This window comes from Lineus longissimus, chromosome 17 (genome assembly GCF_910592395.1).
Source record: "Lineus longissimus chromosome 17, tnLinLong1.2, whole genome shotgun sequence".
Lineage (NCBI taxonomy): Eukaryota > Metazoa > Nemertea > Pilidiophora > Heteronemertea > Lineidae > Lineus > Lineus longissimus.
Genome location: NC_088324.1, coordinates 10,344,504 through 10,371,967, shown reverse-complemented (window position 1 = coordinate 10,371,967; position 27,464 = coordinate 10,344,504). Strand labels below are relative to the sequence as shown.

Below are 27,464 nucleotides of genomic sequence, written 5' to 3'. Positions count from 1 at the left end.
CGACCTATTTTGCAAGGAGCACCAATTTTTTTCGTTCACGTTTTTCGAGATCTCCGCCTGGTGTGTTGTGACGTTGTCTGTCGACCGATTCATAGCCCTGTGCTTCCCTCTAAAGAAATCAACATGGTGCACATGGAGGCGGGCAAAGATTTTCTTCTTCGTAAATGTTTTTGCGCATATTTTATTAAACAGTCCTCGGATTATCCTCATCGAGTTCAAGTGCCCAAAAGGTGATGACGTCATATATCACGAAATCTGCGGGGCCAAAAACCTGCCTGAATCTGTCATGCACTATTTAGAACTGTCTCATATGGCCTTTGACGTGGCTTTGCCCTGCATTATCGTTTTGGTGATAAATACTTTGATACTTTTAAAGCTGCGCTCAAAGCGCCATAAGTGTCACTGCGAGCTTCGAAATTGCTCTAACCCAAAATCGAACTCTAGTGGTATTATCCGTATGCTGTTAGCTATGTCTTTTTCATTTGTTTTCTTCATGTCTTCCTGGCCTGTGGATTATATCTACTGGGCTCTAATCCGCCCAGATCAGGCCAGAGACCAACCTGAAATCAGACGACTGGCGTTCTCAATCACCTACATACTTGTGACTTGTAACAATCAGTTTAATTTCTATATATATTTATCTTCGAGTTCTTCCTTCCGGCAAGATTTTAAACGCTTTCTTAAGAAATTGAAATGGAAAGAGGACAGTAACTCAAGTGTTAATTTGAGAACTATTTCTTAGGATGGGAGTGATGAGGCAGATATCTACGCATCAGTTGACATGTACAGTTGGTCAAGGTCAAGGCTAGTTGTTTCACTAACCAGAGTTACGATGTTTTCGGATCGGAATATGAACATCGCACGTGATAAAAAGATTGCTCTGTGACTGGGACCATAATATAATGAACGCTGTACATATACGCTGTGTAAATATTCCCACCACAATCCGTATCAACTTTATTTTGCTGTGTTGGAACTAATAGTCTGCATATTACCTCGTCATCCAGTAAACACAGAAAAAAACTGTTGCTTTTTATTCATCAAACAGCCTCATTTGCAACTACTTAATGCATTGCCATTGACAGGTAAATAGTGCAGTTGACATTAAATGCTGTAGTCCAATTAATGTATCCAACAGCTTGTAGTAGAACGCAGAATTTCTACGAAATCAACAACTCCGACTCCGATTCAGCTATGAGACTTGATAGAAGTCATTTTGAGGCTGAATTGGAGTAATTTGAATTGTGCGTGAGCCACAAAAAAATGCACTCGTATCCCAAGTCGGGAGCGGCAAGCCCTGCCTTGGAATACGACTTCTGTCAATATTTCCGTCACTGTAGGACTGTAATTCAATCTGTTGCAGAGCCTCAAAGGTGAGTCGGAGTCAGAGCCGAGTCGGAAATTCGGCTGATTTCTAATGTTCAGTGTCACCCGCATCACCCGTAGATTCCGTATCTCACTCTCACAGCAGGTTTCCCGCACATCCGCCGCGATCGCACGAATGCTCTGATATCCCTCCACCGCCAACGGCGAACTCGGTTGCAGTTTCGATACCACCACAGCGACCTCCCTCGTTTCTCAACATCAACTCCAGCGTCTTGATTTTCAATAGGTTGTCTAAGTTTCTTGTTCATTCCGTATTTTGCAGTATTTGCATTCATAAACTCATCCTCAATTATATTTAAGGTTCCGGTATCTCTATATCCACTGAGATACTTTTCTTTATCATAACGTTTAAGATCCCCGATTTCAATGAAACCATCAGGCCTAAGTTTCTTTCCGTTTTCCATGCTATCTCTAAAGTCAGCATCATCTCTATATGCAGCCATTATATCTCTATTGTCAACCATATCTCTAGTGTCACGGACTCCAATATCTCCAGTTTCAAATTCCCGATTCCCGCCCCTATCAGTTCGATCAGTATTATAATCATCTTCGTCATGAAATCTATTTCCATAACTTTGTACAAAGTTTTTTCTTTCGTGTCCTTTAAAATCAAAAATATTTCTGCCGCTGGGTGGAAAACCAAATACAGTATCTCGAGATATTCCTTGACGAATCTCATCGTCGACTCTATCTGCGATATCCTTTTTTATCAGTTGGTCTAACTCTTCAAGCGTCTCGTGCAAAATTGCACCGGTCAAAGAAAGTGACTTCCTGTTGTCATGGTGACGTGTTTCGTAGTCAATCATCTCATGGTCGAAATTCACCGGAACTGAAAGAAGAAATACACGTGATGAGCGATACGACAATTTTTGTGACGATGGTGAAAATTGCCAGGATATTGTAATTTCACGATTCGTAAAGCATAATCAAACAACCGTTAGATAGGTTACGACCAAAAAAGGTTTAAACGCCTACGGTGCCATATGCTGAGTTGGCGAATGGGTCATCATCAGGCTGGCGGGTCTCTGACTAGCAGTCATCATGAGGTACCTGGTTCGATCCCCATTGTCGGTGTGAGACTCTAGGCAAGTCTCTTTACCTCTCCATCCAGGTTAACAAAGGGGTTCCAGTCTAAAATGCTCAGGTTGTAGCGCTGATTAAACAGCTCATCTTGAGTTCTACTAAAGGGGTGAAGTCGGATGATGAACTCCATCGTCATTGATATCAGACTATAAACCTAAAACTTTGAAACAATGAAATAATTTTCTTCTCCACGAACGGAGTAAAGAACTTTTTCTTTGCTAAGTTTTAAAGCAATATCAATACAGATGATTTTATGAACGACAAAAATCTATTTTAATGATTTTCCAATACACTCCAAATGCTTTTAATCGCTCGCATGTTTCTCCAAATAGCAATAAAAAAATAATGCGAGTCGTTTTTGGGTTCAAAGCTTCCATTTGCATCAAAGCATGCCTTCTAGAATGACACTTTTACCATAAGATTATGGAAAAAGCTCAGGGATGAAAGTTAAACAATGCTTTCTGAGGATGGGGTAATGCATGCACTCAGGACTGAATGCCACTGTCAAGGATCATGCAGGGAACGTATAATCTGCTCTCGGAACAATCGTCACAGGGCAACAGGTTTACAATGTATGTGAGGTGAAAATGAATTTTACGGCTCCGATCATCCTTAAAACAAAAATACAGTTATCGAATTGCATATACATGTACATCTTTTGCTCGGATGAAATAGGTCGTGAACGAAAGGTCACGTTCGGGCTTTTTTATGAATTTTTATCCCGTAAACATATTTAGCTATCAGTGCTGCCTTAATAACCCGGCTGTATATATCAAGCAGAATACCACAACGCAGTTGACAGTGAATGCTGAAGGGGACCAAGTTCATCGGTTGAGAAAATATTCAAGAAAAAAAACTCAGATTATCATTTTGTGCTTTGCGCAATTACCTTTTTATCAATGTTTTTTTGCAAATTGATATTCTTTGATGTAAGACCTGCATGTATCACCTGAGATAGTAACCGCTCAGGCCTTTACGGTCGGTTACATTTGACCCCGATATCTGCTTTAGAGCGGGGTAAGAATTGTTAAACTGGACTTGACTCAAGCTGGAGGAAACGTAGCGTTTGCTTCTTGGCCGGGATGTTCGGTCACCAACACTGGGCTGACTTAAACTTAGCGTTACCTCCTTCAGTCATATACATACCCTTGCTTCTTTGTATATACCCCCGGGTTATTCGTGGCAGTAGTTCCGGTGTTATTGGCATAGTCTCAACGCACAGCCATGTGGCGAGTAAAGCCGTGACTGCTAGGGATGTCGCTCGAGACTTCATGATGGCGTCTGCAAAGACACGTCATTAAAACAATGTTATCATTCCAGCAAATTACATGCAATAATAGTCTCAGCCCAATGGGTTTTACTAAGCAAATTCTAATCTTCATTTCAGTGTCCATCCAAAAACATACACGAATACAGCTTGTTATGTAGGCGCACAAATTGTTACTTTGATAATTGCCGTCCACGATATCCATGGCCTCCACCTACAGGTAATTTCCCTTTACGGTCAGAATCTCGTTGGTGTTGAATGACCAGTAACAAGCAGGCAGAGTGGTCCATGAATGGTCAAATAAACGGGTTGTGTACGTCACATATGACTCATTTTAGATTTATATATGAGATTATCAGGTGTGGATGCAATGAGTTGTGTTGTCTGTAAGAACATTAAAGATTTTTCCAAACCTTGAAAACCTTCATTTCTAAGAGTGTACATTGGTATTACTGGAAGGTGTCATTGACCTTATCCAGCTGTCTAAGAACCTCTGGAATTCTTTAAGGTGGTGATCCAGTATTTTCCTCTATTACAACGGTTTGTAGGAGTGGAGAGACATCAAGACCTACGAGGATCGGGAGGGTGCGAAGATCCAACAGTGAAGCGTGGTTACACGACCGGATCAACATTGTAGAATATGATTTTCCCGAATAAAACATTTACCATAACATAAATAAATGACTCAAGCTTTATATTTTGTAGCTCCACTTGAAGCCAGTTTCAGCCCACGTCACCTCCACAATAATGATTTCAAATAGTCTTTTTCAAGTTGTCATATATGTCGTTAGAGTATTATCATCGTCATGGCCTCAGCAGGTGGGGGCGTACATTGAATGAAACGGGCGATTGAATCAACCATGGACTAATGACATGTGATTGACTTGATCGTATCCATATCGGACAATCAATGGCCCACAAATTAGTCAGATGGGACATCCCCAATAGAGTGTCGACAGCACTGATTGCTGTTAAAGTTAGACGTGCGCGGTCGTCATTTATACCTCTGCCATATAATGATCGCCGCCATCTTGATTAGGTGGCATGGCCGACTTCCGCTATTGGCGCAATCATAACTGATTGCGTGCAATCGACGTTCTATGAGCATGAATTAAACTTGAGCTATGAATTAAAACGTAGAGTGATTTTCTTTTTTGTGCGGCTGAGGATCACCTCAATTACTTGATGCAACAAAATGAACAGTGGCCCACGGACAACTCACGTCCACCATCCGTAGAGACCCATCGCACCAGTACCCGAAATTGTATCACTGACACTCAAAGGGATTAGAATTTAACTCTAAGGCAGTACTAGAGTTGATATGACGATCATCCAGCTCAGCTAGCTAGTACTGTGCATGTTGAAATGTTGAACAACATGTCAAGGGTCAGATTCATTATAATCCATCAAATCTGCTTATCTTCAAAGATAGTGAGTCTTCATAGAGTATGAGTGGGCGAACGTACAAAGAAATCGAATCTGTTTGTTGAAGGGCGAATATTTGCAAGGAATCAGCGAGATTTTCGCAATTAAAAAGACTGCTTGTAGGCATGCGATTGTTTGTTGTTTTATTATTAAAAGGTATGACGTTTGCAAACGCTTTACAATAAAAAAAGGACACAGCTCGCATCTAAACATGTTTATTCCTTTTTGTTTTATCTCTTGCCGTACCGGAAGAACTGGGTGTAAGCATGCATGCCCGTTATCTTCAACTACACAGTTACTTCCCAACTAATCAATCTTTTGTGGGCCATCTGATAAATTTAGTAAAATTTAACATTTTTAAACATTCAAGTTACATCCTAGTCCCACGCGTTAATGAGCTTTGCTAAAAAAAGCACTTAATGATTCGTCATAAACATAGGAATCTCGTATACTAGGTGATTTATTGCATAATATCCGGAAATAAATGTCGATAAACTTGCATTTTATTCTAAATTCATTTCAGAATAGTGTACTACATGTAAAAATAGGATACATAATGATGGTAGGCGATCAGCGCTCAAAGAAAGAGATATCCATATGAAAAATCTGGTTCGAGACAATATGGAGCCAATTTCAATCTTCTGTTACTCAAAGTCAACATGAGGTGTGGGCTAGGCATTTTAATTCTTTTAAATGCGGGGTGATATTATTACCTTGGCCTTGTCCATGTTTTCTCTTTACACATTAGCGTTCCCCCAAATATATATATCATACAAAGCCGTTAAATTTGCTTCGTTTGATGACTTTGCTTTGAGCATTAGTTCGGCTAATTATGCTTTCGTGATATTGGTCCACATGAACTCTCTCCGGCTGCATTAACAAAGGAGTGAGATCGTGATAGGCGAGATTGGTCATTTTTGTTGTTATAAATACTTGATCCTTTAATTGGATTCATTAACCTCGCCGCCAACTCCCCGCGGGCACGCTATACACTCTTTCACATTGTTCTCACAGTCCTAGGTGCCAGTGTGGACTCTCATGTTTTCGAACCGGTAGAATACCGTTTAGACTTTATTCTATATAATCATTCGACGAAGTAAAAAGTATGCCTACCATTCATACTTTTAGGACAGCAGTTAGGACAGACTTTTCAAGGGGGCATTTCAGACTGCCTACGCCGGCAGGAAACGTATCGCCTCTCCTTTGTAGCAAGAAAAAAACACAAAAGTATGTACATGTACACCGTAATTTAAAAGCAGACTACGATTAAACTAATCTTATCATAGCATTTACCTTCAGTTAAAATCACTGATGAAAAAAAGGATAACAAGAAACGTACCTTTTCGGAATAACCTTGTACCCGTAAGAGCGTTCTCCGTCTTCAACACGCTGTTGAATGTGCCGCCCTTAACATCCCTGTGCCATCGCCTCTATACCTCTCCTACAAATCACAAGTCACAATGGCACCTTCATATAACCACAGTGTAGCGAAGTAACGGTTTTGCGCAATTTTCCACTTAGTACCCTTCTCGCCGTCAGCATCAGATGTTCGTCCTTTGAATTCAATGTGCTGCTGTTTTAATCGCTTGCCGCGCGACTTCACACCCCTCCCATCCTGTTGCCGCCTCGGTCACGATGACACTTCACGACCCGACTCCCACGATCGACTCCCCCACATTGCGCTAATGCGATACTCCAGCGAGACTTAATCGAGGGACGCTATCACGAATTGTTACTTGTAAAGATAGTCATTGACATTAGCTATTCCATTCGTCTTATGTGAGGACTATCATCATGCAGTGGTTGTATTGTATGTGTAGGTAGGGAATAGCGATTGAAACCAACACCTCGAGTCTGCAACTATTTTTTTATATACCTGTATACTTCGTTGACATATGGTGGTCTTACTTGGACCAATTTTGTTTGGCGGCAATAAAATGTATGCTATCAGATAACGTTCAGGCGGCAGACGTCAATTGACATTTTGACGCCCGGTTCACATGATGTCACAATGATATATATTCAAGCGGAATTCGATGGAGGACGCTAACATTGTGACTCGTTAAGACACTGCCAGTGGTAAATCATATTGTAGCTGATCGATCATCCTTGATGAGGCTGCCTGAAGCACTGCGCAGGTGGTTTAACCTTTTCAAGGGTGACAGTCTCATCTGTGTTCCAATACAGTTTGGTAGTAAATCTTAGCACAGTGTTCTCATAGCTGCTTCTTAAGCCAGGTAAATCTAACGTATCCCAACCTTTTCTCAAAGTCGGGCTGGTAGGGGCACTTTTCTTTTTTTATTCATGGTAGAGAATGGTAGACGTCAAAGGCGACACATTCAAGGGATAATACGTCCATACCACGACCTGAGGAAAGATATTCCCCCTCTAACACACACCAGAACGGAATGGTCATATGATATTCTTTGGCAAAGTATCTTTTTCATCATGTAAGATAATGGTTAGATAAGCCCATGGCCTTTGTTTGTGGCCGGGTGACGGGGCTCGGGACGCTCTCTCAAACGAGAATATTGGGATGAACCGGTGAAACTGAAACGTGAATCAGAACGTGAGTTTACGAAACCTCGCTATTGTGGTTCAATTTAAATTCTCGGCATCTGCTCCAAATGGACAACATGTCGCCAATACCCTCGCACGCCAGTAAGAAAGAGTTTCGGAGCAAGGGCTTCCTAAAAGCTTTGTTCAAGTTTCTACACCCTGATGTTCGTTTCAAAGTTAATCGGATTATGTAATAGTTCGTGATCACATGGCATGACGTCAGGTCTTGTGCCAACGTGGCAGATATTTCCAACACGAGGAGAAGGACTCCATATTGAACTTTCCTAAATTTCTCCATATAGTTTGCAGTTTCTCTGGTAAGTCTTCTTTGAAAATATCTAGTTTTGTTTGTTTTGAAAGGCGAAGTACCCCCAACATATTATCGCTCAATGAAAAGTCCACAATGTGACTTCCAGCCACTTTTGCGCGGGCAGACCAAATGATCATCTTCATTCTCGGAGTGAGTTTCGTGGCTTGAATTAGTTTCTCGACACGTTATTTATCGGACGACCACAAAAGAAGTTTTGAAGAAAAAATACTGTAAACTTCTGATGGCCGTCCACCCCGACACTCGTGAAATAAGCCAGGATTGAGTTTCCTCCCGACCAGATGTTTACTGAACTAATATTGATTTCTTGTCTTATTTCATGGTTATATGTGATGCTCGGAGAATGATTGCAGTTTTGAACTGCCGAGAGCTGCATATGAAGTAGCTGTTTATACATGTAATCACTCACTAAAGAATTCAACCGGTCATTTCAAACCATTTTTGTTCTTTTTCATTGCAGTTCTTTCCATAATGGTCTGAGGAAAGTTCATGAAGTCCGGAAAAGTGATGTGAAGTTTCGTCCAACCCGCGGTGACAACGCACAGGTATGCGAATCCTTTGTGTTGAACGCTCCTAATGGCAACAACCTTTGTTCGCTATTATCAAATAGACCCTTTTACACCAGGAAAGAAATTCGTAATCGCCGGGTGTAAGAGAATGCGGGCCGTTTCATACCAGTGTCATAATGATTCTGTTTTTAACACTTTATTTCATTTCATACCCTCTCCAACTGAACCATTGGTCATAGTTTTTAGGGGGGGGGGGGGGGCTAGTATAAACTTGATAATCATCATATCCGGACCATTTTCTTTTTATTGTGGTTTTTGGTGGCCTTCCAATGTAGGCCTATGCAATGTAGGCCTATGCAATGTGTGTAACATTGCACTATGTACACAACAACTCCGTTCTGACACACTTCCATATTCCTCCCGAGTCGCTTCTAATATTTGTGCTGAAGCTTTACGGGGTGCATCAGAGACAGTGTTTGATTCAGCCAGATTATTAATCATTGGTCCTATTTCCATGGTAACCGTTCAACGAAAATGACGAATTACTTACAATTTTTTTCTCAATTTGATAGTAAAGGTGATTATTAGTGGCCTTCTTAGATCTTATTGATTGGCTCAAACTTTCTTTCTAATGTATTCTTCCACGGTAACCATAGCAACTGTCCGAAAATAGAAATAACTAAAATGGCCATTGTATTTTGATAACTTTTCTCCCGAGTTCTTGAATTGTTTCAGCCTCTGTTGTTTAACATTTCTGTCTACATACTCTTGCTCTGGGCCTTTGTTGTTCGTGGCGATACGTCAGTGAGTTCTTGTCCGCTTATTGTTTTTTCAGGAACCATATCACTCCAGTGATGTTGTTTTTCTCAAGTGAAACAAGGGCGATATGCCTTTAGACTTGATTAGTACAAGTGTGGTTCAGTCTTACTCATTCTGCCATATTTCTAATCTCTTGTTTTATTTCGTATCTTTGCAGGTCCTTCTGTACGAGTTGTAAACCAACGCATGAAGATAGCCTTTCGTCTTACTACTACATATCAAGAAAAACATATTCTACTTTTGATTCACATGTTCTGTAACCGCCTTCTTTCTTCTGTATGTTTTCGAAGTGAATTAATAAACGTTATAAATTGATATGAATATCTTCCTTCTTTCACCAAGGGTTACGAGGTCAGTTAGCGCACGAACAGAAATCAAAAATACGTTAATCTTTTTTGATTTTCTTCTTATTTTTCTTTGGACATGTCCCTCAAAATATCTCTGAACAATTTCCCATCCATCCAAAACAGAAACGAACCAATAATTCAATCTGTTTTCTTCTTGGATTTTACGATTTGAACAATTTCACTTGTTCTCTTCTGTCCTTTATCTTCTCCTGTGTTTTTCTTCAAAAATTTACTAAGTACAAAATCGCTGTGTCATTCCTTTTTCTGTGATTTTTTCTCAAAAATACGCTAAGTACAAAATCGCTGTGTCATCCTTTTTTCCTTTAAAAATCCTTGAAAAATACGCTAAGTCCACAAAACTCGAAAAAAAAATCGTGCGTGACCTCCCCTCGTAACTTTATTCCTCTGCAAAGTTACGGAGCGAGGTCACGCTCGAGTTTTTTTTTGACGTTTTTGGAGATAGCCTATATTCTGAGGGGCCCCCTTTTTTTGGAAAAAATCCGTTGATCCGAGGTTGTCCTTGTCCTTTAGAAGGCTGAAGAAGTCATTATGACTTGTTATTCATTGCAAAGTTCGATAGTTATTGCATTCAATGTTTATTTCATGTTCAATTGATACATTTGAATTCAAAGTTTCTATTATTTGCGATGCAATTGAAGATTACGAGTGATGTTTCCACATACTTTGGAAGACTTTGTGTGCAATTCATGTTATTATGCCAAAGTACAGTGCAGAGAATATTTGATATGTTGGACAGAAGTGTTTATGTGTGATGTTACAACCGTTGAATCGTTGAAGGGATAAAAAGGAACTTTGAAACAACCTATCAAAGCAGTTTCAAAGACCTTTTTCACCCTTTGCCAACAATTCAACGGAGGTAACGTCAACATAGATAATTCTGCATCGCATATAAATATCTCACACTATACACATGGCAAAATATCATGAGTTGTACAGAAAGTCTACCAAAGATATGTGATAACATTACCACAATCTTTGTATCGCACATGATAAAAACCTTGAAAACTAAAGTATTCATTATTGAACATGAAAATAAACACTGAATGGTAATAACTATTGAATTTTGCAACGAATAACAAGCCATATATCGAGGGTCTTGAGGTGTGCCAGAAGTACAACAAAACATGACATACTGAAATCTTGGAGGATCTAAGACATGTCGTCCAAAACACTCTTGTTATTGATAAATTCGATATGAAACCATTTCTATGGTTTCACTCGACGTCAAGCTTTTTGCAGCATTTTGTGTATTTTGACAAATGGTAGATTTCAGTTTTGTAGTACTTGTGACAAACCTGTAAGGTCTATCACCACATAAGCGTTTCACGTGGCATATATCACACAAGTCTTTGTCATTTCACGTCGAGCGTTGCCAACGAAGAATTAAAGACTGTGGAATATTCACCGCGTGAAATGCTTATGTGGAGATAAGCCCTTAAGCTGATGACAGAGTAGAGCGTGAAACGACGTGCTGCTGCACTATTGACGTTTTGACGAGCTCGTGTGTCACCGACTTTCATGCAGAAAGATACAAGTGCACTTTTACCGAAAACATTCTTATGACGGGGTTGGGACAGGGATAATTCATCTGGTGGCGAAATGGGCAATATTGAGTTTTTACAGTAATATTCAACTGTAAACCTCAATTTCTCAAAACTCGGTAAAGTGCACTTTTCTGCATAAGACCCTCGATTTGACTACTTCAGCTTTATTGATTGCCTTTGCTATCTTCATAGATCGAAGTGAAGGCAACACGTCAAAGTGAAGGAACCAAATAGAAGACGAAATTACAAACATAACATTTTATTACTACTCTTTCTAGGCAATCGTATAACATATACATAAATGTTTACGTTTCACAGATAAATTATAAGGCGAAACGCTGTAAAATCACATACATAAGACCATTTTTCATATATTTCACCACAATCTCCCAATCAAAATGGTAGAAAGGCATTTAAGCTTTAGTTTTTCTAATGTGGTCTACAGTAGACCCCGCCCCGCCCCCTCCCCATGAATCAGCAATACCGTACACCCGGTATCCGGTACTGAAAAATTGATAATAACTTTCGATAAGATGGTCTTATAGAAGTGAGATTAAAGTATTTCTTACATAGTTTGAATCAGTACAATCCATCTAAATCTAATTCTGTACAATGTATTGCTGTGAAATAGGCCGCAGCCGCAATCATTCCTTCGTTAAAGTTCATTAGATGGTCTTATAGAAGTGAGATTTAAGTATTTTTACACAGCCTTAATCAATCAATTAAGGCCTAAATCTAAATATGTTGTACAGACTATTGCTGACAGTAAATTGTTTCTCAAGAATATCTTGAACAGTCTGGAAGGGGATGGATTTCCATACGTTTCATTTGATGTGGATCTAAGGTCTGGATTGGTAGTATAGTTTTAAAAAAGGGCGATTGATTATGATATCTTTATGCCCGGATATTTCCTTTCAAACATTCCGAATCTTGGTGTTGCTTTAATGGCATAGATTAATTTACCCTAACGAATGTAATGTGTCTGTTATTACACAGACAATTCTCGAGGTGAACCAATTAGTTATTTCAGAACTCATCATCTCAGAACTCATCATCAAAATCTGGATGCGGCGTCACTACACCAACAAAAATGTCGACGTTATTATTACTGATTAGGGTAAATGGACACTTGAAATCAAAGCAACATACAATTAGTCGAAATGCTCCTGACACTGAGCAGGTTATTGTTTATATGCATTTTAAAAGAAATCATAAATTATGGATCCCAGTTTATCAAAAGGGTCGAATTCTGCTTCCCACGTGCTCATTGGAAATGAACCAATCAGCTTTTTGGTACTGAGAGGTCAAATTTTGTTTTTGGAATTCAGAATGGGCGAACGCGTGTTACTTTTAGTTTTAGTTATATGGGTTTTGTTTTCTTAATTGATATTCTAGAGAAACAATTTCGTACCGCAGCAGTTTAATGATGTTGTTGTTAAACTAATTTCTACTTTTGATCACAACGGAATATCTGACATCTTAACATAAATGCACATATACAGGGTGTCACAATTGTTTTCCATTTCTGATTTGACACTGGAAAATGTGAATCGAATTTAAAAACAAATTCCGATGATCAAAATGAAGATATATGGTTAGTCGCCGTATCAAGGCCAGCTCGTTGAATATAGTGTACAAACTGCCTTCTCGCCAGGCGCCTGGCATCAGAGATAAGAGTGTGGATGTATAGAGTGTCTCATAAGCCAAAGTTGGCTGGCCCTTTCATTAGGGGTGACACTATAACAAACAAACCTTACTTTATATCACTAAATAATCATCGTCCCAAAATTCACAATCATTAATGTGAATCTGTGAACGGTAAGACTAACATGTTTGGGACACCCTGTAAGTCTATAATGCAACTCGTGCATTGCTAAACATCTGTACAATAGAAAACCCAATGCCTAATCTAGATTATAACCGCTTAGAACAAGAAGAACAAAAGTTGGGTCGCTTATTTATATTGATAAAGAAAGTAAGCAAAACAAAGCTTTGCTAATTTCGACTTTGAACATATTTAGACATGGTTGGACCAAAGGGAATAAAGAGCACCCTAGGCCCTACAATCAGCCCTTCAATAAAAAGGCGTGGTGTTTCCAAATTGCCAACTTCACATTTACATGCAGTATGAAAATAAACGCACAATTCTTGATTTTTCGGTGATTTCAAAACGCAAGAGGCTCAGAGCCTCTGAATAACTTTTAAGTAGAAAGTAATAAACAGCTGCTTGTGAAGTCTTACAGTTTACGCTACAGTTGCGGAAGTAACATGACATCCCGCAGCCGCAATCATTCCATCGTTAAAGTTCATTAGATTATCTTGGAGAAGTGAGATTAGAGAAGTGAGATTAAAGTATTTTAATGTACACAGTCTGAATCGAGTTCTAAATCTGTTATACAGACTATTGCTGTCAGTCAATTGTTTCTCAAGAATATCTTGAACAGTCAGGAAGGGGATGGATTTCCATACATTACATTTGATGTGGATCTAAGGTCTGGATAGGTAGTATTGTTTTAAAAAAGGGCGATTGATTATGATATCTTTATGCCCGGATAATTCCTTTCAAACATTTCGAATGTTGATGTTGCTTTAATGACATAGATTTATTTACCCTAACGATTGCATTGTGTCTGTTATTACACAGACAATTATTGGGTGTACCAATTAGTTATTTCAGAACTCATCATCAAAGTCTGGATGCGGCGTCACTGCCCACTTATCATGCGAGGATCCAGTACGGCGATGTTCGTTCCCAGCCGCAGCCTTATATGGAAGAGTACGCTAATTGTGGATCGCACGCCAGAGTAGACCCAGTTAGCCGCAACCAGAAATCGGATCACCAAATTGATTCTCCCTAAACGGCTGACCCAAGGTGAGGCCGAGTCGCATTGAGGTATGATACGGAAGAGTCGACGTATGCCCCTTGATATCGGATCAACCGATCGTTCCCTTGTTCGTACCCTAGCCATAAAGGATCGCAGGGCAGATTGGGGAGTCACGATATCTCCTCCACCAATTCGTACCAAAGCGACCACAGCCGCCACCAACAAGCCAGATAATGAGGGATCACCTTGTGAAGCTAAAGATACAGTAGCCGCCGAAATCGATCCAGTACTACCTTTAGCTACCAAAATGCCCGCCAGGGTAGCGGAAAGTGTTATTTAACGACGCACCAACAAAAATGTCGACGTTATTATTACTGATTAGGGTAAAAGGACACTTGAAATCAAAGCAACATACAATTAGTCGAAATGCTCCTGACAATGAGCAGGTTATTGTTTATATGCATTTTAAAAGAAATCATAAATTATGGATCCCAGTTTATCAAAAGGGTCGAATTCTGCTTCCCGCGTGCTCATTGGAAATGAACCAATCAGCTTTTTGGTACTAAGAGGTAAAAATTTTTTTTTGAATTCATAATGGGTGAACACGTGTTACTTTTAGTTTTAGTTATAGGGGTTTTATTTTCTTAATTGATATTCTGGAGAAACAATTTCGTATCGCAGCAGTTTAATGATGTTGTTGTTAAACTAATTTCTACTTTTGATCACAACGGAATATCTGACATCCAGCCAGGGGTGGCACAAATGTTTTCCATTTCTGATTGAATATTTTTCCCAAAAAATGGATGGGGCTAAATTGAGTGCTTTCGAGGACACCAGGCTTGATGTGGTCTATGATGGAAGGTGTAGTTCGAGACAATGACAAGGTTTTTAAAGAAAGAAAATCCTTTTTGAAATCACCGTCGCAAGTCAAGCTACAATTGCCACTTTGAATTGGAACTTATATGTGATATATTCATCAAGTATACAGGGTGTTTATTAAAATATTTTGTATGCCAGTTGTGTAAGAATAATGAACTGGATTGATTATATTGTAGTTAGTATACAACAAATTCTGAGAGATTCTATTTGTTGACGTTATAAATCATATAGAACAAGTCATTTTGAACAACGGCTATTAGGTCTCAAGACTGTAACTTGTTTTGATTAACACCCTGACCTGTATTGATATATCACAACCTAAACTCCCAGCAAAGACAGTATAGCAGAAAAAAAATTGAACATAGGCCCTAGTGTCTCATTCAATGGAATATACAGATTAAGGGACCACAATAGCCCCATCAAAGGCTCTGTGGCAGTGACGTAAAATCAACACAATTTGGACAAAGAGTCCCGGAACCTGTATATTCAATTGAATGATCGTGACATAACTCAATGATGAAGGTCTGAGCACATGTTTTCAGTGACTCTAACATTGCCAGCCCAGTCCAGTGGGTGGTTTTATGGAGTAGTGGTAAGAGTGTTGGACCCACGTGCAGGAGATCGAGGGTTCGAATCTAGACGGAGGCTTTTTTTACTTTTCTTATGCGAAAGTCTTTTTTCCGTTTGAACAGGAAATATAATCAAACACTTTTAAACAGAAAATGTTTGTGAAATGATATAGAAAAGTGGCCGCCTTGTAGCCAGGAAAAATTGCTGGAATTGATAGTCTTTAAAAGTTGATTTTTCTTCCAGTACGACACTTGAGATTGTGTGAAAAATCATCAATGGTTCAATGATTGTTTGCCGATTTTAGAATTTTTAAAGTGTACACGCAAACGAATTCGTAAATCGTCAGCATGCGAAACCTCATTAATACAGTTATTGACCAACCAGTTTTCTTAGCATAGGCCTACTTTGAAAAGGAATAATACACCTTAATTTGAACTGATTTCAGATGAAACTTTGACAACTGTAACCAGTGTTTGACATTCAGTTTTACAAAGAATTGGTCTTGCCTTAAACTGTCTACGTGCTGTTTGGCGCGAAAAGATTCCATAAGCGTTCCCTCCTTTGCCGATACGTCGTCCTCGTATATAGATCACGTGACTTGATGACGTCATTGGCACGTGGTGTGCACGCCATTCTACCTGAAAAACAAGATTACGGAAGTTTGAGAATTCTGCACACTTTTCAACAATAAAATCAAAGGAACATGTAAGGGTTGCAGGATTTTGCCACAAAAAAGCAAAATAAGATCATGGCCGAGCTGGGTGCAGCCGTCCTTGGGACCAGGAGTTGAAAGACCAAAGAGCAATTGAGGATGCTCCCACCAAAAAATGGTTAAGGCCATTTATTCCAATAGACAAACATACAACGAGGGTGATGGAAAATACATTAGAGTAGCCAAGTTCAGTCCTTTAGATTGGCATGTTATAGCCAAGGCAAGTATTCAGATGAATACTGCCACTAATTTACTGCTGGTTTTATCTAAAGAGGGTCATTTTTCATCACTAACTTACAGTCAGAGGAGTAAACAGAATATATCATGTATGGAAAAGGAGAAAGCGTTTCCGGCTGCGTCATCACAAGCCGCTTTTTGGGGGTTGGTCATTTTAATCGCAAGGTGATGTATCATCAAAGATTTGACTATAACTATCAACATAACCCTCGAGCTCGCACCGAGGTGGAAGCTCCATGAAATGTACAACACTACACTACGCATGATCGAATTCTGCGATCTGCCTGTACACGATTTCCTTTGTTGATGTGCCCTGGTGTCCAGGACATCCTCAGCAACGGTTCCATAGTAAGCGTTGTACATTTTATAGAGCTGCATCCTGAGGGCGAGCTTGAGGGTAATGTTGATAGTTATGGCCGCATCCATTTGTATTCCTCCACCAGTCATTGTGGTTTAGAAATTGCGCTAATCTACTTACCGTGTATAGAGTTGTGTCCGCTGTATCATCTGATTCCCTGATGGAGTCCAGCCGCATCGTGTGTATGACATCCCACCTGGAAAATAAAGATAAAACATTTCTGAGAATTTTGCAAATGGACGTCACATGATCAAGTGGAACCAGCCAGTGTTTTCGACAGTGCCGCATGCAGTTGGCGAACTCGAGTTTTCTTTCTCAGGAGAAGCCTCTGTGTTGAATAGAAGTCGTTCCCCTCTCGGACTATATGTTTAGATGAATTATCAAATAGCCGCATTATATTTTTGTTTTTCGGGGTAGCTGACTGTATCACGATTTGGGGATTAGGACTCTGCAAAAGGGAACTTTGTTTGACAGCGGAGTCAATGGAAGAGAACCTGTTTGGAGAAGGAGGCGACTTTCTGTGCCGAGCCTCCCAGCTATGTAGGAATTTCATGCCTTGTTAATGCATATAACCATCGCCATCATTATGACGGGTTCATTGTGATATAAAAATTTGCTCTCTGTTCTCCTTATTTCCAGTTTAATGTAACATTGGAGTACTTTACTTGCCTCGTATGGTACTGTGTCCGCGTTGTCCTTCTTTGCCGATCTGATCGCCATAAAAGACGAGGACTCGATGGTGTACGATCCCTGATGGGTGAGTTGGGTTCGGCGCTCTGTTCCGGCCCCAGTTCATTACGACTTCCGACGGATGTACGAGTTATGCAAGTAAAAAGTAAAAACTCATAACATATGCGGAGTACAAACGAAATGACAAAATTGAGACATTAAAATGCCTCAATATTCTTAACAACGTCCCAAATCAGAACAATTGGGCGAAATTGTTTTCTGCCAAACCGGGCAACAACTTGTGTCGCTTGGAAAAGAAAACTCGGTGTCGTGCGGAAAGCTTCTGAACGTTAACAAAGGCTTGGGTCTCCACTTTATTAATAATTCGGCTAGGTGCCGTCACGACCTACAGGGTAGCAATGTCCGCCTTGCAATTGAACTAATTGTTTCATTGGACTTCTATCCTCGCATCAATCTTCTCGCGTTTGCGGACAATAGGATGTCCGAAGCCGACAATGTGAATTGCTTTTATATTTGCAACTTCAAATTAATGTTTACTCACCGTGCAAATGGAATTGTGCCCTCCTATTGAACATTCTTGATCAGACTGCTGATTATGGTCCATCACCAAGATTGGGATTGGGATCACCGAGGAATTTCTGGACGGAACTTTGCACCTCCTAGCATCATGGACTACAGGCTGTCATCTCTTACCACCATGGACACCTCGGCCATCATCTCGTATCATGAATCAAGGGAAGTTATGTGGCCAAAACTAAAATGATAAAAATCGAAAGGGTTTGAAAATATCAGAAGACCAATCTTATTCTCAATATTCTTCGTTATCATCGCCCAAGGCCCCCGAGACGGGCACGGGCATGATTGTGTGAAGCTGTCTATATTCGGCCTGAAGACAAAGTCACAACCACAAAGAAAAGTCGGCAGCATCATCGACTTGATTTTCATTTCACAGCGAGTGTTACGAAGGATGCAACAGCTAACTGTCGTCCCATCCAGGTTGGCAGTATCTTCAGTCTGAGGACAATGTCACAACCAGAAAAACATGTCAGCAGCACAGTCGGTTTGAGGGCAAGGTCATTCTTATTACTCATATCAGAGGGAAGGTCACAATTGATGCAACAGCCAACAGTTTCGACCATACCCTCGTTTACAAACGAAGACTGGTCTACAGGTACGATGTAATAACATGTACATTGCGTGGCATGGTTGAATTTCACTTCCCATACATGGACATAAGGCCTGTTTGAAATTGAGGCTGAACTTTAGAATCCCCGATCGGAAATGACGTAGTTTGATCGCATTCAACTATAAATCCATTGAGCAGTGGTGCTTGGTTAGTCAACCGATGACCTTTTTTTGGGGTGTGATCGGGGATTGTAAACTCGTTCCGAAATTGACCTAGGCCTATAATAGTATCCAGGCAATCGATCAGGCACTGTACATTTTGAGACAAGAATTTGTTTATCAACAAGATTGCCGAAATTGAGGAATTGCCACTAACCAAGTTGGCCCCATTTTCAGTCTGAAGACAAAGCCACAACTAGAAGCGAAGCAGTGAGAGTGACATTTATATATAGATTCATATATAGCGGAATCGTAACCATTTATTGACTTTTTCCGCATAAAGTTCAACTAAATAAGTGTGCGCGGGTGCTTTAGTTAGTGCGTGAACAAAAAGAAAGTCTATATTATACTGTTTTAATTGTTTTTGTGATATTCCATGAGCTAGTGCAGATGCATGTACATTGTAGTCATGATTAACATCATCCTCCAGAATAACTTTTGTACCACCACCAGGAGGCACAGCTAACTTGCTATGTACTAAGTGGGCAATGTTGGAATTTACCATACTGTCACGTATGAGGCTACACTAGTGTTAGGCGCGCTCTCCGTGCCACATATTGCGCAGAATTGTCAGACGTTTTAGAGGAGTGCAGCATATTGCAAAATACGTTCGATACACAAACTATTATTGTGTTCGACCAATATGAGCTTGCTGGCCAATTGAGGAGAGAGAAAATACTGACGAAGTTCTGGACAACACGTGTAGTCCAAGAAAACAAAATGGCCTCCACCTTTATGGCGGAAAGTAAAACAGTTTGGGGGATATTTTGCCATAAATTGGTCAAGGGAAATCAAGATTGATGCTCTTTGCACTTCAATATCACAAAATGGGATGTCTTTCATCAGAACTTACCAGAATATCAGCAATTCCGTGAGAAATTTGGATGAAAATCGAGATTTTGCCTCCGACCACCTTGGCGACCTCGAGAAGAATGGCCTCAGACTGACGTCACATCACGTGGCCCCGCATGCCGCCGTCGCACCCGAGTTGATGTTTGTAACGAACATGGTTTCGTAACCAGTTGACCTGGGTGTGATGGCACGGTTGAATGGTGTCCAAATCACTTTTCATTGACCTGATTAGTTCGGGGAAATGTGAGCGCCGTTAAAACTGAACGTGTATCATTTCACCTTGGCGAATCTCGAATATTCCTTGGGTTCACGAGACTCGTTCTATGATGCGGGCGTAATCAAATTACGTAACACAGGTAGTACCTCTTTGAGGACCCGGTCGTGTCCATTCATCTCATCATAGGTCTATTCCCCTATTCATGGTTCTCACACGGACGTGAAAAGGGTTCGCGAAACTGACACAAGCCGGTGTAGTAGTTTTTAAGTTCCCGTTGACGAGTGTTCCCCTACAATAGACGGACGACCACAGCGTCCGACTTGAGGAAAGCATAAGATGTGCGATATCTCGCCATATCGTACCGATTTCCATCTGGTTTTACAACATTTGACCAAGTTGGGAATTCACCCATAACATCAACAAGGACATGAGCACTTTTCTGCGCAAACTCACTATCCGTAGAAGTGAGTTTCTATCCATATTGGCGTACCCGGATAGGCGCGCCACAGACTAAAACTCTCCGGTGATCCGCGCCGTTTTCTTGCCTTACTGGTCACGCAACAACATCTCCTATCCTCTCACACAAGATGGACTCAGAACTGGTTCGGTGTCGTAACAACATCTACAATTGTTAGACTTAATGCTTGATATCAAATGGCATTATTGACGCCCCGTCTAGGAACAGGAGAAACGGTCGCTATTTCACATTCAGACCAATGTTACCACTCAATCACTACAATAAGATAACTTATATCATGGAATCACACCCACACTCTTGTGAGGCGGGCAATTTCTACTCTAATATAAGAAATTTCACTAGATGTATCATTTATTTTACCTGATGGTCCATTACCTGGTACGAGTTCATGACTTGGATTGCTTTTTCTCCGAACTGGAATACTGAACGTATGCGAAACTGCTCCTAGAATCACCACTAGCGAGGGAATTTAAAAGGAGCTTCGGGCATTTCTTTGGCTCCTACCGAAACATGCCGAGCAGAAGTTACAGAGGTCGTGGATAGAGGACACTGCCGGATTAAATAAAAAAAGTGTACACCGACAGATGGATAGTTGCATAAATGTTCTGATGCAGGCCGGAACTGCCCCCTACATGTATATGAACGGCAGCAAGGCAAAACGTAGTCCTTCTTTAAGTTCACCCTCGTGATCCTCTGCAGTATTGAACTCATCCGGACAGTCTATTCCTTCAAACTGCTATACCGACGCAATAATACCGCTATGCAAAATTGTCCCTTTTGCTTCATGGCAAAACTTTATCTCGAAAGAGTATGTGAATATAAGTTCATTCATTCTGTAATAAAATATATATATGCAGATCTTACCTATATTCTACGATGAGCTATAATCATGCTATTTGCAAATTTCTACAAAATCGAATTCTAATTGTAAGTTATTCGTATATTCCCCACACTGTTTGCTACAGGGAGGTTAAGAATCCCTAGGCAGTTCAAACCCATACATTAGACTGACATCTCCAGCTTAACATAAGTTTCAGCTGCAATAATTTCAGTTCAACTGAAAGTAGTTTCAGTTCAACTTTTACTAAATCAAGCAATTTGTCTACGCCAATTCCGTAACATCATTGTTCTTTTCAGTTGTATCTTGCAGTGGTAACTGACTATCATTTGCATCTGGCGAGTCAGGCGGCACTTGGTCAGCAGTAGGTTTCTGAAAGGAAAGTTCCGATCTGCTCATAATGTGTGCGCTAAGATATACATGGACATGTACAATGGCATGATATAGAGGAAGATCTTTCACCAAAACCAAAAACTAGGGACCGATTTAAAGGTTGCCAATGAAATAATGTAAAGACCTTTTCACTCCGTTCTCATGAACAGTTAAATTATTTTTGACTTGTTTTGAGAAGTCACGGTCGTGCTTAGAGCCATATGTGCATTAAGAAACAGCAGTTACTGATTCTTGAACTACCTGACCCTTTAAGAATCTCTTGCTATCCACCAGACTTACCTGACCTTTGAACCGGAAGTAAAGTATCTCAACAGACATTGCAATGGCCGCCAAAATACAACCGACTATCAGGAAAAGGAAAACGTTTCTTATTTCCAAAGGCGTGACTGGGCCGGATCTTTCTAGCGGCTGTAAGTAATGAAATAAATGGATGGTCAGTATTTTTCGGATACACTGATGTAAACAATGTAAACGGTACGTAAGCGATGTTTAATTTAATCATCAAATGTATCTTATAACGTGAAAGTACTATGAATTTAAATGTTGCATATATGTAGAAGGTTGGGTGCCGAAATGTCTTTGACCGAACGGCGTTGACAAAACTCATCAAAGGGTGAATGTTAGACTAACTGTTAATAAAAGTCCATCTATGTTCAACAGAAACATACAAAACATGGTAGATTGTTAAGCAGTCACGAAAAACATGCCTACCGCTGTTGCCTTTGCCTTCTTGTTGCCTTTGCATGATCCGGCGTTCCTCCACCATTTTCTTTCCAGCTCTGCAAGTTGGCCGCTCTCTCGGAGTTCCAAGACGCCCAAGAGAAGTCGCTCGCGGGTGTTGTCTGAGCCGAGCGGCGTTGCCAGGCCGTAAAAAGTTTGATGAAGTATCTCGTCAACTGAAGTGAGTTCGCAGTACCTTTGTGTCTGGAGAGAGGAAGAATTTCGTTGATGCATAGGTCGAGTTTCAGCACAATACCCATGATTACCTTTAAATGGTGCATTGCAAAGACAGACTTGAAATCATATCTAAAGCGTACATATATTCTCCCAGTCAGAGAACAATTTCATTATTAACTTATAAAACTTACAGTGTACTTAATCCAAGGCGTCTCCATGAAGAACGCATATCCCCCGCTCAAAACCTTCTCCACTCCCGCCGCGCTACTGTTGGCAAAGACCAGTTTTTCGCAGGCCTTTTTGTAAACATACAGCTGGGACGAGCAGAGGAAGGAGGCAGTGTTGGACTCATTGATGGCTAAGAGCTTGATGTTGCTGTCCAGGATGAGCTTCTCGGGTGTCCACGAACTCTGGCTCCTTTCAAAAAGAAAAATACCCTCTTCCTTAACCTTTCAAACACCCGAACTTTTCGGTCCGGTCCGGTTTTTTTTATTTTCATGTTCTCTTACTATTATTATCAGACCACAGTTAATAAAATGGAGAGTGCGTGAAGTTTTTCTTTTTGGGGGAGGGGGTAATTAATCCCAAATTTACGCCATTGGTTCCGCTGTTAAAAATCACCTCAAAAACCCACATTTGTCCTGCCCAGATTCCTGTGCCCGCCATCAAAAATATGAGAAGGCAAGACCGCCCCATCCATGAAACTCGCTGTTGTGATACACATGAATAATAAACCACCCCCGTACACAGATTTAACTCTGACAGCGTTGACTGCTGCGAGGACCACTTCGATTAGTACAAATAAAGTTAGCGGCAAACCGAATTCTTGGTTTACCATTGTAGTTGAGTGGGCTTTGAATTTACCTTACTGTCGCCTGCCCAGACTCCATATTAATCATCTTTGACAGAAAGTTTGCGAAGAGAATTAGGCAGAATATCCACCAGCTGATGACGAGGATGAAGGCAGCAAAGGACGTTGGTCGCTTGGCGTAACCTGCAGATATAATGCAATGGAATGACTGTTTCGCTCTTCAGCTGATGGCTGGTACCGTTTTGCCACTTTGTGCTCACGTTTCCGTTATTGGACAGATCTTCTCCACGAGACCACATGAACTTGTCAAGATGTCCGCACATTGGTACAAAGTAGCATTCGTTGCGCCGCGGTGTCAAAAACAAAACTAGTGAAATCATAAATAAGGCATCCAAGGAACATTTTTAAGGACGACATATTAGTATAGGCGGCCAAAATCAGAGGTGGGGCAATAATAATATTATGATGCGCACAAGTACATAAACTTAACCGAACTTTATGAGGAATTCGAATAACTGTCCCAATCATTTATTACCTTGAAGCACTAGCCCGCCGCAGATAAGCCACAGTGCCCCCATCACTCCGCCATTATGGTCGTCTTTGACAGTCTTAGAGTGGCGCTCGTATGGATCGAATCGGCTGATGAGGTAGAACAGTATGACCACCTGGAGAAAAAAGGAATTTCAAAAAAGGGTATCTTGAAGGGATATGATTTACATATGTAAATAAATCGAGGGTAAAGGAGATCCTGACACGCTGGGATGGTAAGGATGTGTTACCCCAAAACATGCCGAAATCCCTGCATTCCAGATTGGTCATATTCCATTGTCTCTAACAGAATATGATATCTTCTCGCTGAAGCATCAATTTGGGACTGATAAGGTAACCGGCCAATTAGAAGAGATCTACCATGATTGTACTGCACAGCCAGGCTTTGTCATGAGGATTACAGGGCTTCTGATTGGTCAGAATATATCACATCATACATAGGAAGTCCAATGTTGTCTCCGCTTAAGAAAAAGGGGCAAAAGAACATGGTCAGCCTGGTAAAACCACGCGCCACCCTGCGAGATCTCGTGATATTTGGGTGGTCGATCGCCCCGGTCAACGTAGCTACAACCCAACATAGCGTCAGGAATTGGCGGAGGCGCAATTACTTGGAATGAGGATGGAACGTGATGTTATTGGGTCTGTAGTAGAATGTCACTGGAGAAAGAAAATGGCAAAGCAACTCACCACAATTAGACTGACTGCGATACAGGCCAACACCCCGGTACTGAACGTCTGCGTGAAGAAGGGCGAGGTCCTCCAGTCAGACCCGGCTTCCTTCTTCACAAGTATGCCAATCCCACTAGCCATGAACGGTGTACCGAAGTCCACCACGCGCGAGCGCTTGGAAGAAATGGTCAGGGGGCCGGCTGCAATGTCTGCAGTCTGAAGTTAGAGAGAGAAAGAATCGATGCAAGCACAAAGTTAATATCTGTATTCCCCTACACCAATTGTTCTCAAATGAAGACGCACATAAAGAGGGACGAAAGGCAGGAGCTGGGGCTCAAATTGGTCTTCGAGATGACGCCTTTTGGGGTTGATGGAACCCTTTAAAAAGTTTGTTCCAAATATCTCAAACATATCAAGGTAAATTTGTCATGAAAACCCCTTGAAAAACGCTTATATCTGTAGAGAACCAAGACATTGCCAAGTCTTGATTCGATGAACAGCATCACTGACATTACCTTCATTATTAACTCGCCGATCATTCCGTTCCACGTTATCCCCCCTTCATTCCTCACAATCTCTCCAAACTTTCCATCAGGGACCAGTCTTATCTCATACTGGAAGCCAGCTTCCTTAGCCACAAGTTCGAGGAGATCCGCCACATATCCCTCAAAACGGTCATTGCCGGACAACTGGCTCCCGTTGCTCGTAAACTCCTTCAAAAACAGAAACGGTGGTTCCTGAAGAAGAAGAGAAAGGTTCTGTTTGTCAAGAAAAACATGTCACAGTCCAAAATCAAGACCCCTTCGAATACATGATGAAAAAGAAATCAATTTAAGCTTATTTCACTGGAAAGCCTTCAAGTTCTATTCATGTCCAATTTGGCACTTTATCTTAGTTGTGTTATCCAAATGCAAAAGCTATCTTGGGGCGATAATCGGACGTTTTGGTTCAAGATGATAAGGTGATTTCGAAAAATATCTTGGACCGCCACCACGACTTATTTAGCATGTTGTCAGAATTTTTGTTTTAACTATGTTCCAATAACATTATGGAGAGACCCCTATAGGTTACTTCGTTTAACCTTATCTGACCTACCTGGCTCATACCTATAGTCTCCCTTTAAACAATCGTGTATTGGGGTCATTTCTTTCGTCTACGGGCCATTAATACAATATTTATAGCATCGTATAAATCAACTTGTTTTGCTAATTGGCCAGAAGGATCGGTACTATACTAGTTTCTGTTTCCTTATAGTACTCCTGGAGGCCAAATTAACTTCATTAGTTGATAATTAACACTAATTCTGAGCAAACGTTGTGATTAAGAACCTCTATATATGCAAAAATCATATTTCGAACAGTTTCGTGGCGACGGCAAATTACACTATTAATGATGATTATTGATAGGCGGTATATAAAGCATGCGAAGTATTTTGTAGAATTACACCGATCGAACTCGTAATTACATTATTATACACTAGTAAAGGTTGTATTCCTAGCAACGCCCTACAGTCAAATGGTCATTCCGGCTCAGGTTCATTACAGAGAATTTCAAAGATTAACCTGGGAGTGATATTGTCGAGAATTCACCGAGGAATCAAAGTGCTGTTACAGCGGGCTATCACAGTCTACACAGCTAACCAAGAATTAATCAGGACTGAGAGTTGATATTCTTGTTACCATCTTGTAACACACCCTTAGAAACAAAATATTGAAAAAGCTATAAGGTTTTTAGCCAACACAATTATGCGCCCCTTTGAAGTTTTTCGGGCGAAATAAAAAACTCTTCCAGGTTCTCAGCAATCTAAAAAACCTTAGGGATTTATTTCCACTTATAAAACATTTTGGTGGATGCTCACTTGTGTTGGCCAAAAAACCTTCAAAGGTTTTTAAAAGCTCTAAAAGCTCTACCAAGAGTACCCGCCATCAACAATTATACTTACAAGAATTGATGTAACGACAAGTGTCTTAGATTGGCCTAAAATAAACAAAAGTAGGGAATGCATTTAAAACATGAGAAAGTACATAAGTTTACTTGAATCGAACGACACCTTGTGGGAAGTATACTCTAGAAGAATTGCCACCTCCTTGCTAGAATTTGCCATAAAATACCCTACATCGAAATTACTTCAGTGCGCAGAGTCCTCATTTTGCGCGCTTTTTTTCCTTTTCCTTCCATGTTTACCGTTCACACAATCATAATGCAATTGCAGCAAAAAAAAACTCTACGAAATAGGCCAATGTGCCAATATGCAACAAATTAGTTGTCTGCATCTTCCTGAATCTTCAAAATCATGGTTCTGGGCGTGGCGGGATCGAGTTCCAGCTCACATATGCGACGGCCTGTGCTGTGATGTACTTATTTGCTCAACTCTGGGTAGGTTTCGACATTTGAGATCCAGGTATATATATATATATATCAATAATAGTTAGTATTCACTTACCTTTCGATAATGACAGCATGGCGACCAACACCATCAGCAAGGCGCTCGTCTGGTTCACCATGACTAGGTGACCCCGGCTTCAGAAATTGTTGCGCGGACTGGAGAATCTGACTTGAAAGTGGTCCCTGATACCTCAACGGACAAAGTAAAATTGCCTTGTGTACAAATATATCCCGCACAGATATGTGACACAAAGGTCAGCAAAGATTCAGATCGAAGTATTAATCAGTGTGCAAATTGAGCAAATGTAGTTTAAACCAACTTTGTAATGACCGCAGCACCAATTTTTCCTTGATGACGGGAGAGTCTATTGCTTGGCTTTATTTATCTCTAGGACAAGTGGCACATGGGTAATTTTCTACGGATCTCCGTACGGATGAGGGACCGTATCATAGGAGAGAAAGCACACATTGT

At 40.6% G+C, this 27,464-nt stretch overlaps 2 protein-coding genes and 1 long non-coding RNA gene across 3 annotated transcripts; 1 reads left to right on the top strand and 2 right to left on the bottom strand.

Annotated features, from left to right (window-relative positions):
• Positions 1-719: 719 nt before the first annotated feature.
• LOC135501581 (uncharacterized) lies at positions 720-6,808 on the bottom strand. The gene is made up of 3 exons (XM_064793752.1): positions 6,501-6,808; positions 3,616-3,750; positions 720-2,215 (listed from the first exon to the last, which is right to left on the bottom strand). Exons 2-3 carry the CDS (start codon positions 3,740-3,742, stop codon positions 1,437-1,439), a joined length of 906 nt encoding a protein of 301 aa, XP_064649822.1. The 5' UTR covers positions 3,743-3,750; positions 6,501-6,808; the 3' UTR covers positions 720-1,436.
• An 804-nt stretch (positions 6,809-7,612) lies between these two features.
• On the top strand, positions 7,613-9,635 carry LOC135501055 (uncharacterized). The gene is made up of 3 exons (XR_010449548.1): positions 7,613-8,037; positions 8,509-8,593; positions 9,534-9,635. It is a non-coding gene; the product is annotated as an uncharacterized LOC135501055 (long non-coding RNA).
• Positions 9,636-20,783: 11,148 nt separating this feature from the next.
• Positions 20,784-27,305, bottom strand: LOC135501706 (glutamate receptor 2-like). Its single transcript, XM_064793951.1, has 10 exons — positions 27,051-27,305; positions 26,550-26,584; positions 25,123-25,344; positions 24,626-24,823; positions 23,925-24,054; positions 23,443-23,572; positions 22,770-22,995; positions 22,393-22,605; positions 21,961-22,089; positions 20,784-21,660 (listed from the first exon to the last, which is right to left on the bottom strand). The coding sequence occupies exons 1-10, from the start codon at positions 27,109-27,111 to the stop codon at positions 21,553-21,555; spliced, it is 1,452 nt and encodes a 483-aa protein (XP_064650021.1). The 5' UTR covers positions 27,112-27,305; the 3' UTR covers positions 20,784-21,552.
• Positions 27,306-27,464: the final 159 nt, after the last annotated feature.

What these genes read in the sequence shown, in the direction of transcription:
- LOC135501706 (XM_064793951.1), bottom strand. Translation starts at nt 27,111, where the DNA reads ATGGTGAACCAGACGAGCGCCTTGCTGATGGTGTTGGTCGCCATGCTG. An exon ending in TCTGGGCAGGCGACAGTAAG is followed by an intron (nt 22,996 to 23,442) that starts GTAAATTCAAAG and finishes TCTTTTTGAAAG; the next exon opens with GAGCCAGAGTTCGTGGACAC. An exon ending in CGCCTTGGATTAAGTACACT is followed by an intron (nt 22,606 to 22,769) that starts GTAAGTTTTATA and finishes TCCTCTCTCCAG; the next exon opens with ACACAAAGGTACTGCGAACT.
- LOC135501581 (XM_064793752.1), bottom strand. Translation starts at nt 3,742, where the DNA reads ATGAAGTCTCGAGCGACATCCCTAGCAGTCACGGCTTTACTCGCCACA. An exon ending in GTATATACAAAGAAGCAAGG is followed by an intron (nt 2,216 to 3,615) that starts GTATGTATATGA and finishes TTCTTCTTTCAG; the next exon opens with TTCCGGTGAATTTCGACCAT.